Source organism: Erpetoichthys calabaricus, chromosome 6, assembly GCF_900747795.2.
Source record: "Erpetoichthys calabaricus chromosome 6, fErpCal1.3, whole genome shotgun sequence".
Lineage (NCBI taxonomy): Eukaryota > Metazoa > Chordata > Cladistia > Polypteriformes > Polypteridae > Erpetoichthys > Erpetoichthys calabaricus.
This window is the reverse complement of record NC_041399.2, coordinates 129,066,493-129,081,796: the sequence shown is the minus strand read 5'-3', so window position 1 is coordinate 129,081,796 and position 15,304 is coordinate 129,066,493. Positions and strand designations below refer to the sequence as shown.

General features: G+C 39.2%; 1 protein-coding gene across 1 annotated transcript in view; it reads right to left on the bottom strand.

Annotated features, from left to right (window-relative positions):
• The window catches only part of cul1b (cullin 1b), a 257,439-nt gene that overhangs the window by 164,289 nt on the left and 77,846 nt on the right, over positions 1-15,304 (bottom strand). The window contains exon 3 of the mRNA XM_051928891.1: positions 9,913-10,090. Coding sequence (XP_051784851.1) covers positions 9,913-10,090 — 178 coding nt within the window. The remainder of the gene's footprint in view (positions 1-9,912; positions 10,091-15,304) is intronic.

Here is a 15,304-nt window from a genome sequence, read left to right as displayed (position 1 = left end):
TAAAAAAAAAAAACTATCTTAATTAGTAAACTATGCACAAAGTTTTCCCTCCTTGCCCAATTTATAGATTTTAATCTTAACAAAACCATCGACCCGATAGCCTAAAAACTTTCAGGCTGATTAGCATTACAGTTAGGATACTAAAGACTAAAAAGTACTTTAACAGTTATTCTCATTTACATTTTTTCCATGTTTTAACAGAAATTGCCTTTGTAAACAATGGCAATGGTATCCCTCTAGACTGCATAAAGAACTTTTTAGTTCAGCTTATTAGGTCATCTGAATATTTGGGTCACAAAGGAACTGCAAATGTGACAACATGAGTGTGTTCTCAACATGGTCTAAGTCACACTGCTATCAGAAGCTGGTGCTCCCTTCTCAGCATGAATATCCACTATAATATTTCAATAGTGCCTACTTAGAGCTTATTACACTGGAATAAAGTAGCATGGAAGACTCGCCAAGAAGTAATATGGTCATTTTTTTATTTAAGCTGAAAACTAATACACTGTAAATTCTAAACAAAACTGTTTAATTAAAAAAATGAATAAAATTTAATTCTTGAGATACTACTGGCTGAATTTCAGAAAACCATGTTGTTGAACAGCCATGTATCAAAAAATATCACTGCATGTAAACCCACCATCAGCATCCAATGAAATTCAGAGAATAACGTGTTGCTAACATTAAGGGTTTAAAAGCAGTGCAAGCAGCACTTATGAGAATATGGCTCTGTCAAAAGGAAAAAAAAGGTAAAATAGACCAAAAATTAAAGTTGAATGAACAATGACTTCAGTTTACCAATGCAAAACTGTCTTAAACGTATGTGTTTACTGTGTCATGAAATGTTTCTGACATGAAAAAATACATCAAGAGACACTAACAGGCTCAACATTTCACACTTTCAGAAAACTAAAAGATGAGACCATCTAGAGAGTAAGAGATAGTAAAAGAATTGACAAGTTAATTCCAGATTTAAAAGTTAAAAACAGCATTATTTAATTTATGAAAAAACAACCACATTCAGAACCATTCACTCTACTGATACTTGCCAAGTAAAGTATTAGAGAAATAATGCAGCCCAACTGCACATTTATGCAACATATTATTTTGATGGACCTTAGTCTTCATTAAATTTTGCTTGGATTTGTGAAGACCACACAAAGTGGACAAGTAATTTACCAAGTAACTGTTTTCTTTTTTCAATATCTATAACCTGGATTTGCAGGTTGGTATTGTGAGTAAGTGGTGGTGCACCATATATGAAAGAAAGACTTGTGGACTTGTTACAAGGCTAATACTAAAAATGTAGCTTTGACTTTGCATCATTTATCAGTCCATATTTTGTGCAAAATATAGCAGTAAACTAAAAGATACACTAGACACAGAAACAAGTATTATTAATTTCTTCAACATCAAGTCTACATCGTAGAACATTGACAGTTTCTTGCCAACACAATTACCTGCTCATGTATAGTGATGTGAAGTTGCTTAGCAAGAAAAAGTTATCAGATTTTCTATTTATTTTTTTAAAATTACAGAGGTTGGCACCTTCCTTAGTGAATCCAAGCACAAACAAGCTGCAGATCCTCTTGTGCCTCATGTTAGATGAGGAAGTTATGCCAAAATTCTGTTTTCAACCGTTTTGAACACTTGAATGTTCTAAACATGAATCTAAGCATGGTTCTAATTCTGGAATTATAGGGGAGAAAAAAGACTGATTGAGAACTTAAGGGCATTTTTGGTAAAAGATTCTATTCTGCCATCTGGTTTGGTTGTAACAAAACTGCTCCAATCCCTACAAATTCGTGGCTTTCTAAGAACACTGCTAGAAGCAGATATCATTTCTGTCATTGCAGAGTTTCAAATAATGTTAAGAAGAAAAAAAATACTTTGGTACTCATAATAATATTAGACATCAGTACCCCAACATGAAGATGTGTTGATACTCACAATCTTTGGGACACTTATACTTGTTATTATGCTGTCACCAGGGCTTCATCATCAACTTTTGTTTTTTTAAATTATTGCTTGCTTATTTTATTGTTTTTTGTTATAAAATATTATTTTGCTATATTTTTATGAAAAAGCTTTTGGTATGTTCCTTTTTTATATTTAATCATGTTTTATTAAATGTTTTTTTTTTAATAATTTCCAGTTTTTATTAGGTCAGTTTAATTTGTTATCATTCTTAATTTTCCACTGAATGGGGCCTCCTGAAGATGCAGCTGTTGTGGCTGCCTATGACCTGTGCAAAGGCCTAAAGGCCTGAAAATGAAGCTGAGACATTCACTTTCTTGCTCTTGTTGTTTGGCTCCCCTTTTGAGAAGTTGATAATTCTTTGACAATTACCTTCTAAATCTCCAGATTTTACTTCCATGAAAATGGACATTTGGTGATGGGGTCAAAAATTTGCTATCAAGTTAAGTTCAGAGTATGATTCTATGTTGGTCAAAACACCAAGAAAAGCAGATTTTAGCAGAGTGTACCTGTATGTGTGTCTGTGTGGAAAATTAAAATTAATTTTCACTTCTTAAAAATTACAATTATCATCATCATGTGCTTTCTAAAAAGTTTGCACGCAGTTTGCTTGAGGAACTTTCAGATTTGGGTAAGACTACCGATCCTAATGTGATGTGGGAGACCTTCCGTGACAAGACCCTGAAGGTTGCTGATGGTTGTGTTGGTGTTACCGGTATTCCCAGAAGGATGTGTTTCATCTCGCAGGGCACCCTGGATATCAATGAGAGGAGTCACAGCACACGGCTCAATGGCAACTCTGGTCTGTACCGGGAACTGAGAGGGACGGCTGCGAGGGCTCTGAGGGCTGATAAAGAGGCGTTTCTTAGAGGAATCTGTGCACAAGTGACATACCATCTGTGGTCTAGCGACCCACATCCTGCTTACAGAGGAACTGAAGCATTACGCACATCTGAATCTGTTCCTCGGAGATTCACAGTCAGGGCAGCTGATGGAACGGTCCTTACGGATGACACTGCAGTTGTGACCCACTGGGCTGGCTACTTTGAGCAGCTGTTCAAAACTGATCCTCCGGCTAGGATGTTGGATATCTCTGGGTCCACGGTTCTTGAGGCTGATCCTCCAATTAGCTGTGCACCACCCAATCTGACTGAGATTGCACAGGTGGTGAACCAGCTGAGGGGGGAAAGGCTGCAGGGATGTGTGGTATTCCGGGGTGAACTTCTCCAGGCTGTTTGTAAGGCTATCCTCCTGGCATTGCAAACAATCTTTGCTTCCATTTGGGTGACTGGCATCATCCCAGCTGACTGGAAAATGGGACTTGTCATCCCTATCTGGAAAGGGAAGGGTGATTGCCTGGATTGCAGCAACTACAGGTGGATAAACACTGTTCTCAGTGCCGGGTAAGGTCCTTGCTAGGGTCGTCCTCAATAGGATCCATGATCACTTGCTCGCCTACCAGCAACCGGAACAGTCTGGTTTTACGCCTAAGAAGTCTACCATCGACCGCATCCTGACACTGACGGTTCTCATGGAGTGCAAACGCAAATATCGGCAGAGTTTCTTTGCAGCCTTTGTTGATTTTCGCAAAGCGTTCGACTCAGTTGATCGAGCTGCCCTGTGGGACATCCTGAGGATCCGCGGGATCCCCTTGAGGTTGCTGGATATCATGGCCGGCCTGTACACTGGTACTGTGAGTGCTGTGCAGAGTGAAGGCAGGACCTCTGCGTTTTTCCCAGTTGATTCTGAGGTTCGTCAGGGGTGTGTTCTTGCTCCTACTCTGTTCAATGCTTGTATGGACTGGGTGTTGGGCAAGGTTGTGGGGTCCAGCAGCTGTGGGGCATCTGTTGGTGAAGAAAGGTTCACCGATCTTGACTTTGCTGATGATGCTCTGATCGGGGCACTCGAGAGACTGAGCAAGACGTCTGAGTATCTGGGCTTGCGAGTGTCCTGCAAAAAAACCAAGATCCAGGCCTTTAATGACCACTTGGGCACAGCCATCAGCAGTGTGTCTGTTTGCGGAGAGAGTGTTGACCTTGTTGTGAGGTTTACTTGCCTTGGCAGTGACATTCATTTCAGTAGACAGATTGGGAGAGCATGGGGAGTCATGAGGTTGCTGGAAAGGGGTGTGTGGTGCTCCCGATATCTATGCAAAAGGACAAAAGTCCAAGTCTTTAGAGTCCTGGTGCTTCCTGTCTTGCTATATGGTTGCGAGACATGGATGCTATCCAGTGACCTGAGATGAAGACTGGACTCCTTTGGTACTGTGTCTATCCGGAAAATCCTTGGGTACCGTTGGTTTGACTTTGTGTCAAATGAGCCGTTGCTCATGGAGTCCCAAATGAGGCACATTACCTGCACTGAGTTGGAGCTTCCGTTACGGCACTACAGCCATGTGGTGAGTTTCCCCGAGGGTTATCCAGCTCGTAAGATCCTCATTGTTGGGGACCCAAGTGGCTGGACCAAACCAAGGGGTCGCCCACATAACACCTGGTTGCGGCAGATAGAAGGTCATTTCTGGAGGGTGGGACTGGACCGCGTGTCTGCCTGGGGGGTTGCAAACCGGGATCCCAAGTTGTTTCGTTGTGTAGTGGGTGCGGCAACGCAATGTACCAGTGCATGCTCCCCAACTTGACTTGACGTGCTTTCTGATTTGTGTAGTGCTCATGGATGACTACATTCTAGAATAAGGAGTTTCCAAGATACCTTCCTAGAACACTGAGACATTAGTAAAATGTTAACTTCAGAAAAAAATCAACCTATCTTCTTCAAACGAGTTGCACCATGCTTGCCTTGTTACAGGCTCCAAGTCTATTGTTTTTGGTCCAGTATGGTCTAGTACTTCTCTCCATATCCTTCAGACACAGTTTGACCTTTGTCCAATGATAACTGTTGAAGAAATGGTTTAATCTAACTATGATTTTTTGCAATCTTCTCTATTTACTCATAGGACTAGGCCTACTGATGAATAAAAATTTCCCATGGGCAGTTTTTGAGATAATTTATTTAAATATATATGTACACATGCATGATGGCACACATAAGCGCACACACGTAGACTCAAAGAAATTAATATGTGAGGCTAGCCAACAGCTTTTTTGCCCTACAAGACCACATACTGGAGGATTTATTGGTATTTTCTTTTCTTTTTTTTTTTTTTTTTTAAACTCACTTTTGGTTCATGCACTAATGAGTGGATATCGCAGCATCCAGGCTGAAGTTACCCAATAGATACTTCTCCCGTGTTTTCCAAGCATACCTTTAAGAAAAAATGCAATTCTCTATGCCTACCAAGTGATAGCATTATAAAGAAAGTACAGTTTGGGCACACTATCACTGCCTGTGATGCACATATGAAACCAGACAAAAATCAATTAAATATGCTAAACTTATTTATTATCTTATCTTTCCAGAAGCTAAGTGGCTTGTTGGTCCTTGAGTCCAGAAGAAGTTGCGTCATATCTCCATTCCCCTTTTACATAAATGAAGGCGAGTCTATTCTTGTCTCACAAATGTAAAATAAATAAATGTACTAAATGTTGTATTGCAGTGATCTTTAATCATTTAGTAACTTTTACAATTTTCATTTAGTGGACATTTTTATTCGTAGCAACTTAAAAATTCTGTAAAAATAAGTTTGAGTTTTTACCAAAAAACTGTTACTGTAAGTTAAACAATAATGAGCAAACTTTTAAAATAAATCACCACAGATATATGAATTTTTACAAATAAAAAAATGCAGGTGGTGGTGGAAAGTCGACAGAGTGTGCGGACCCAGCTTGAAAAGTTTGCTGCATGAAACCATAGTCAAGTGCAGCAGGCAGAAGCCAGCTGATATGGAATAACAAACAGATTAAATTAATTTGGGTATTGTTTTCTCCACTACAGAAGGAGCAAAATGTAATAAAGGTGGCCTAAAATTATTTAACTATGCCTTATTGTTATAGGCATTATGGATCAAGCCAGCTGCCACATAAGACAGAGACTAATTTTGTGGCACTGTGTGCTGGCTAAGGTAGCTAAGTATGCAATGCTGTCTCCAAAAAGGCTCCTTAAAGTAAGAGTTTTAATGCGTCATTATAGTTAAAGGAAAATCTTAACTATGATAGTTATTTTACATTTACATTAAACAATAGGCATGGATCTGAAGTTTAAGAGTGATTTGGAACATAATCAGATACAGAACAATTATTTTAGTGCACCAGATATATGAGAGAAAAAAAAAATCTGCTGAGTACACCTGTAGACCAAAAACAGAGCAGTGGGAAGAAAAGGAAACTCCCTAACTATATTGTTAAAGGCCGTGGCTAAGTTTTAATAATTAAGACAAGCTAACCGTTTGAACTTATGAAAAGTACAAACAGATCTGCAAAATACTGCACCACTGAACAGCAAGTCTGAAGAATACAAGAGCAAAATTAGTGTGAGGTAAAACAACCAACTGTTGTTTTACAAACAAAAGTCAGCTTTTGCCTTTGAATAACGTTTTGCAAATAAATTCTAATTATATTTAAATAATGACATTCAATCTGACAGTCCTATTTGCGACTCAACCTGTACTGCTGTGAATGCCACAAAAATGAGCACTCATCACTAAATCAGTAATGAGCGACTGAAGCAAGGCCTCAAAATTGCCCTTGCCTTGTAAATCACATATTTTAAAATTGCAAAGTCAAAACAAAAAAATGAATGTCAACTTCATTGAGGCTAATTTGACTTTATAATAAATTGCTTCATAGGTTATCAAATCTCAATTTATGTTTCCTGTATTAGAACAACTGTTGAAAATAAACTAAAATTTTCATTAATGGAAACGGGAAAAGGGAGTTTGCTTTCAATATGCAGTTTAACCTAACTTTAATCCAATAAGGATTTAAAGTTGTACTTATTTTTCTGATCACTCGTCTTTATTTTGAATAAATCTGCTCAAAATAAAAATTAAATATCCATTTTACCTGTTGTTACACACGTGTGAATAGGAGGCAGCTTAAGGGCTTGGAGACTAATGGTAACGCATCTGCCCAGGGGGTGGCGGGGTACACGAACACTCTTCCTAAGTTCCCTGCATACCTTTCCCGGGAAATCCCACCAGGAGCCACTGTCTTGACTCGGGACACGTCACTTCCAGTCCCGGCCCCGAGGACGACATCACCTCCGGTCTTGGCCCCGAGGACGACATCACTTCCCCCAGACTTCCTATAAAGCCTCACTCCCTTCCTCTGGATTTCAGTTCTGTTTTGGACTCTGTCTTGTAAACTTTACTTGCTACCAACCTTTTTACTTTTTGCAGCCTGGAACACATTATACGGGTGGCTGCCCCAAACCTTTACAATGTCTCGTGTCTCTTCTTGTCACACTGTATAGTTTACATCTTTGTAGTTACATTTAATAAAGCTCAAATTCAAAAATAAATGCAGCTTGATTAACACTAAATGCTCAAGTTCAAGCACTTTATTGTCATTGTGTAACACAACAAAATAACTTTTTGTGACAGCCCTTTGGTGCATTTAAAGAAAACTGAAAATAATTCCAAATATGTCGTATACAGTGTTAAGTGATCAAGTAACCAGAGAAAATTACTACTGCTCAAAGTACAGCAGCATAAATTATTACACCTGTTAATGAACAGTACATTTCATATTATATGTTGTATTACATTAGTATATTGCACATTACCAATATAGCTTATTACACATGTTCAATTAAAAATGATCTCAGACTGAGGAGATTCAGAGTTCAGAAAGTTTATGGCAGATGGGAAAAAGCTATTTTTTAGTCTGTTTTTACGTACACAGATTGACCTAAAGCATCTGCCTGATGGGAGGAGCTCAAACAAAGAATTTCCAGGATGAGTTTTGCCCCTGAGAATGTTTTTGGCCCTTCTCACATAGCGAGTCTTATACAAGAGTTCGAGTGATGACAGTTCAGTCCCAATGGCCTCTGCTGTTTTTACGACCCGCTGCAGGGCTACTTTAGCAGCCTTGGTGCAGCTGTTATACCAGGCCATCATGCAGTTAGTTAAGATGCTCTCTATAGTGCATCTATAGAAATTAACCAGCAGCTTCTGGGGAAGGTCAGCTCTCCTTAGCTTCCTGAGAAAATAGAGGTGTTGTTGTGCTTTGCCTATTATAGCCAAGTTGTTGTCAGCCCAGGACAGGTCCTCTGAGATGGTGACTCCTAGAAACTTAAAGCTGGAAACTCTCTCCACAGCATCTGCATTGATTGTTATCAGACTGATAACTTCTTTGGTCTTTTTGGTATTTAAGACCAGGTTGTTGGTGGTGCACCATGCTGTCAGATTCTGAACCTCTTCCCTATATGCAGCTTCATTGTTGTCTGTTACAAGCCCAATGACAGTCATATCATCTGCAAATTTAACAATAATGTTTGATTGGTAATGGGTTGACAGTCATGGGTGAAGAGTGCATAGAGAAGGGGACTTATTACACATCCTTGCGGCACACCAGTGCTCAGGGTAAGGGTGGAGGATGTGTGTTTGCCCATCCTGACTGACTGGGGGCGGTTGGTGAGAAAATTCAGTAACCAGTTGCATATGGATGGAGCAAGTCCTAGTGCATAGAGTTTTTGGATCAGCTGGTTAGGTATTATGGTATTAAATACAGAGCTGTAGTCAATGAAGAGCATCCTAACATAGGTGTTGGGCTTTTCCAGGTGCGAGAGGGCAGCATGTAGAGCCACACAGATGGCGTCCTCAGTTGATCTGTTTGACCGATAGGCAAACTGGTGTTGGTCTAGATCAGCTAGTATGAAGGCTTTGATGTGGGTGATTACCAGTCGTTCAAAGCACTTTGCGATTACAGGGGTGAGAGTGACTGGTCGATAGTCATTAAGACAGGTTATCCTCGGTTTTTTGGGATCAGGTACAATGGTTGTGGATTTCAGGCACAAGGGGACTACACCTGAGGAGAGAGAGAGAGAGGTTGAATGTGTGTGTAAATACTTCCGCTAATTGGTCAGCGCAGGCCTGGAGCACACGTCCTTGCTCATTATCAGGACCTGCTGCCTTCCTTGTATTGATGTTTGAGTGCCCGTCGCACATCATGTATGTGTACAACCAAAGGCTACGAGTCTCCGGTCACCTCGAAGCTGACTGGAGGCTGGTTACTGTTCTTGTCAAACCGTGCAAAGAAACTGTTAAGTTCCTCTGCTAGGTTGGCATTATTATTGGCCAGTGTGTATTGTATGTCATTTTTCTTTTTGTAATCCATGATTAATCGGATACCTTGCTGCATCCGCTGTGAGTTTGAGTTACTGTCAAAGTCCTCCTCAATCCGTTGTTTGTACATTCGTTTAGCAGACTTGATGCTCTTCTTGAGGTTAGCTCTGGCAGCTCTACAGGCTGAGGTGTCTCCTAATTTAAAGGCTTTGTCCCTTTCCCTGAGCAGCTGTTTGACTTCACTAATAAGTTCACTAGTAAGTTGTCTACAGATGAGCATAGCTCTCCTTTATATTTTCTCAATTTCACACTTTTAGATAAACATGAACAGTCCTGTTTCAAGTGTCATCTCAGATAGGGTTGAGCTGTAAGCTACAGTGGGCTGGAAGTATAAACTTAATTAATGTTGCAGTAAGTTTTCAATGCTATTTTTTCTGACTGTAATAAGCACATTAACATTAAATTACAAAATATTACACAACAGATAGAGTTTTGAAGATGTTAAGATACTTATAGCATTTACATTTTAGAGATATATATGGCATTAGTAAAGAAAGTAATTTAAAAGGAGGCTCTTAATCACAAATGATAAAACAGCATACTGCAACATTAACGTTAACAGATGAAATTCTGGAAATGAAGTAAATCATATCAATCAAAACAAGATAATTGAGTAAATTTATCAGCTATGTTTAATAAAAAAACAATTTATATTTCAGAGTTTGGTTGTAAATATCTTTAATTTAGAAAGTTACCTTCAGTAGATTTGTCAAGTAGTTTTTAAGAAATTCTTTTAGCCTTTTATAAAGTTCCAGTCCAACAAACTGTGCTCCTCCTGGGGTCTGTGTCTTCTTGGAAGGCTTTGAAGAAGGGACTCCAGCACCTCGAGCCTGGTTTGACTGGTGAACGCTGGTACAGTAGTTATAAACATGGCTATAAAGAAATGTTAAGGAATCTCAAACTGAACAATTAATAACGACAATATAACAAGCATGTTATGAAACAATTATGCCAAATTTATTATACTGCAGCTTTATGCCCTACGAAAGCAATCATCATAATCCATTTACTTATTCAAAAACACATTCTCAAATTTTCAATGTCTGATATTTTGCACACATCACTCAGAACCAAAATGAATAGCAAATAATCATGCAAAGAAACAAACAAAATTTTAAACTGAATACAAATTTATTACGACTAGAAACAATTAATGCTAATTAAGAGAAGCCAGAGTCACAGATGTGCAACATATCATTGGCTCTGAGTAGAACTGAATCACACCTTCAGTCATCCATTCACTATTTGTAACACAATTTACTACAGAGAAACTCTAAATGCATACGTAAAGAATGACAGCTAAATAAAACTAAACAGAATAACACTATACAGTTCCACATTCTGTAAAAATCGCACAAAGTCTTGAAATAAACTCATACATCTACACACAGAACCTGCCATTAACAAATTTGTATTGTTAAGGCCAGAATTTAAAATTGGTTTAAATTCACACTAGCCGCTGTTATAAAAAGTTGGATTTAATTACAACATTACAGAATGCATTTCACACAAACATGTAGCCATGACAGAGAATGTCTTTTAAGCATAAGGAATTCTTACAGCTGTCAGCCAAACAAAGCATAACAGGAAATCTCACCTAGCCCCAAAACGGACAGGACTGACAGTTTGATAGCTCTTTCTTGATCCTGTGTTGGTGTAGTGATTTGTTTAGCTAATAATGGTACTAAAAAGAGGCTCAGGCCTACTGAACAGGTATGTGACCTGACCTCCACACCACCAAAAAAAAAGAACAAGTGGATTCAAGCCATGTGCAACAGAGCAGTAATCGGTCTATAATGCCTGTGGCTGTCCTGGATTACACCCATTCTACACCAAATTGATTAAAGTATGTAAGCCCCACAAACCATTTGTAATTGGTCCTAAGTGCAAACAAGGAATTCTCAATAGATGAAAAGCCTTAAGCTCTAATTAATGCAGTTCCTTCAAGATGTACAAAATGTCGCTGCTACTGACTGGATGATAAAATGGCCAAAAAGACAACGGAATTTGATTAGAGGATGTAAAAGTCGTCAGAAATGAATTTTTCCAAGGAAGCTAGTAATGTTAATTAAACACATTCTTGTTCTTCTGTATTTTCTACACACTGATGCACTAGGCCTGTGGTGGGTTGGCACCCTGCCCGGGATTGGTTCCTGCCTTGTGCCCTGTGTTGGCTGGGATTGGCTCCAGCAGACCCCTGTGACCCTGTGTTCGGATTCAGCGGGTTGGAAAATGGATGGATGGATGATGCACTAGGCATGCTAAATTTCATTGACTTCAAAATGGTACATGTTTAAGACATTACTCTAATTCTTTCTTCAAACGTGGCTGTGTTCTTCTTCATACAAAGCCTGGCAGATATACCATATACACACACACTACACATAGAGCAGATATACAAGCACAATACATGAACACATTGCCACTGGCTGCATACAGAAAAGGAAATTAATCAACCAGTGTATTACTGCAAGGACACAGTCATGCACACTGAGATCACCCAGTATAATAATACTGACTATTCTGGAGTTTATCATGCCCCCACATGAATTTTCAGGAACTAAGTGAATATTTGAACAACTGCAAACTGGTATAATAAATGTTTCAATTACATAAAACAGAATTATTTTTTTCATACATTCTTGTTTATCGTGGTGAATAATTGCATGCTGGTGGGACATGCAAGTAAAAATGTCAGTGTACTTTGTGCATGTGAAAAAACTGCAACTACTAACGCTCTCTCTCTCTCTCTCTCTCTCTCTCTGCTGGACATTTACAAATTAAAAGAAATGTCATTTGCAAGAAATTGAACAATGTTCAAACTCCAATAAAAATACTGCATTTGTTTAGCTTACATTTTCTTTGAACTATACTAAAAAGCATTGGAAGATGTTGAACTTTAAATGTAATGAAGGAGCATTACTTAATGTGAATGTGAAGAAGCAAAATAAAACCGGTCTGTATGCAAAATTTTTCAAATAAATTAATGTACAGTAATCCCTCCTCCATTGCGGGGGTTGCGTTCCAGAACCCCCTGCGAAAGGTGAAAATCCGTGAAGTAGAAACCATATGTTTATATGGTTATTTTTATATTGTCATGCTTGGGTCACAGATTTGCACAGAAACGCAGGAAGTTGTAGAGAGACAGGAACGTTATTCAAACACTGCAAACAAACATTTGTCTCTTTTTCAAAAGTTTAAACTGTGCTCCATGACAAGACAGAGATGACAGTTCCGTCTCACAATTAAAAGAATGCAAACATATCTTCCTCTTCAAAGGAGTGCACATCAGAGAGAGAGAAAGAGAGAACAAAGCAAACAGTTAAAAATCAATAGGGCTGTTTGGCTTTTAAGTATGCGAAGCACCACGGCACAAAGCTGTTGAAGGCAGCAGCTCACACCCCCTCCATCAGGAGCAGAGAAAAACAAACAATCAAAAATCAATACGTGCCCTTCAAGCTTTTAAGTATGCGAAGCACAGTGCAGCATGTCGCTTCATGAAGCAGCTGCACAGAAGGGAGCAACGTGAAAATAACCTTTCAGCATTTTTAGACGAGCGTCCGTATCGTCTAGGTGTGCGAACAGCCCCCCTGCTCAATCCCCCTACGTCAGGATCAGAGAATGTCAGCGCAAGAGAGAGAGAAAGAAAAGTAAGTTGGGTAGCTTCTCAGCCATCTGCCAATAGCGTCCCTTGTATGAAATCAACTGGGCAAACGAACTGAGGAAGCATGTAACAGAAATTAAAAGACCCATTGTCCGCAGAAATCCGCGAACCAGCAAAAAATCCACGATATATATTTAAATATGCTTACATATAAAATCCGCGGTAGAGTGAAGCCGCGAAAGGCGAAGCGCGATATAGCGAGGGATTACTGTACAATACACATAGAAATAAAAATTTTCATCAAGTTAGCAATTTACTTTTGGGCAGTTAGGAGACCCGGGTTCGATTCCTGGGTCCTCCCTGCGTGGAGTTTGCATGTTCTCCCCGTGTCTGTGTGGATTTCCTCCGGGTGCTCTGGTTTCCTCTTATAGTCCAAAGACATGCTGGTTAGATGAATTGGTGATCCTAAATTGCCCCTAGTGTGTGCTTGGTGTGTGGGTATGTATGTGTCCTGTGGTGGGCTGGCTCCCTGCCCAGGGTTTATTTCCTGCCTTGCGCCCTGTGTTGGCTGGGATTGGCTCCAACAGACCACTGTGACCCTGTAGTTAGGATATAGCAGGTTGGATAATGGGTGGATGGATTTTAATGAGCTATACCAGAACCAGAATCTGCTATTCTGCTGCATCCATGTGGATCACCTTAAGTACACACAACAATTTCCAAATAAATACTCCTATATTAATGTAATAATTTCTATACATAATTTATCTTATCAAAGATCTGCAGATAACAGCCATACTTATCTATAGAGACAGGTGACCTCTAATTGACTGTTTTACTACCACTAATGAATGAACGGGTTAGGATAAAATAGAAACTCTAACTATTGGCTACAGTAAAACTGTACTTCATGCTTCTCTCTGCTGACAAGCTTTATGGAGATGCTGATTTCATTTTCCAGCAGGACTTGGCAACTGCCCACACTGCCAAAAGTACCAATACCTGGTTTAATGAACATTGTATCACTGTACATGATTGGCCACCAAACTCACCTGACCTAATTGTCAAGAGGAAGATGAGAGACAACAGACCCAACAATGCAGACGAGCTGAAGGCTGCAATCAAGGCATCCTGGGCTTCCATAACACCTCAGCAGTGTCATAGGCTGATTGTCTCCATGCCATGCTTCATTGATGCAGTAATTCATGCAAAGGGAGCCCCGACCAAGTAGGTCAACATTTCTGTATTACAAATATTTTTTTACTGGTCTTATGTAATGTTCTAATTTTCTGAGACACTAAATTTTGAGTTTTCATTACCTGCAAGCCAAAATCAGCAAAATGAAAAGAAATTAACGCTTGGTGTGTAATGAATCTATATAATATACGAATTTCACTTTTTGAATTGAATTACTGAAATAAATTAACGTTTCGATGATATTCTAATTTATTGAGAAGCACCTGTATTTATCCAGTACAAGGGTGTCAGGGAGCAGGAGGCTATCCAGACAGTATATGCTGCTACGCAGTAAAGAACCTTGCATGTGAATGTGAGACAAAGGGCTGGCTCATACAAAGCAGGAAATAAAGCGTACGTATTGTCTTTAAACTGTTAAAGAAAACCAGCACAAATGTTTTGGTTGCTTCACTTTGCACCTCTTTTACCAGAGATATAATTACTCTTTATTTTACAGAGCATTTTCTTAGACTATAATGCTTTACAAAGTACTCAAAAATTAAGTGTTTTTACATATCAGTGACTTCAGAATTAGCAGCAATATTGCAGCACTCTGAAAAATAACAGCATGCGTACAAAAAAACTGCAACTTATGGGCTGCTAGTGCAGACTGTCTACTAGCAAGTATCACTAGTTAAAAATGCTTTATAAAAATAATAGAAAAGAAACCCTCATTGTTCTGATACTATTTATTTAGTTTTTGTTGAATATTCTAATTGTTCATTTTGAAGCATGCAGGTTTTATATTAAGTTAAATTAATACAGTTTATGTCAATGAAATGCATCTACGACACTTTGCTTTGACAAAATAATTTTACTCCTAACTGGTCTATTAACACTGTCTATTAATTAACCCCTTAACCGCCCTCTGCCGGATATATCCGGCACCGTTGTTTTATTGCTAACGCCATACTGCCGGAATTATCCGGCACATTTGCCTGTGGTTATATGAATGCCTGGCAAGTAGTATAACTGACGGTTTGGCGTGGGTATTATTACTACATTGCATTTCGACAAGTCTGTGGTTGTTTTGGCCGGTCATGTGACGTGATTCGCATGTGACAGCTGTGAATATGGCGAAACGTAAACTGACTTCAAGTGAGGCTTTGCAGGCGATTTTGGACAATTCTGATCATGATTGTAGCAGTTCTGAAGAAGATTTTAGCGACAATGATGAGCAGCAACGTGCGCTGCATGATACTGTGAATGAAGACGCATCGGATGACGGCGCTGAGTGGGTGTATCCC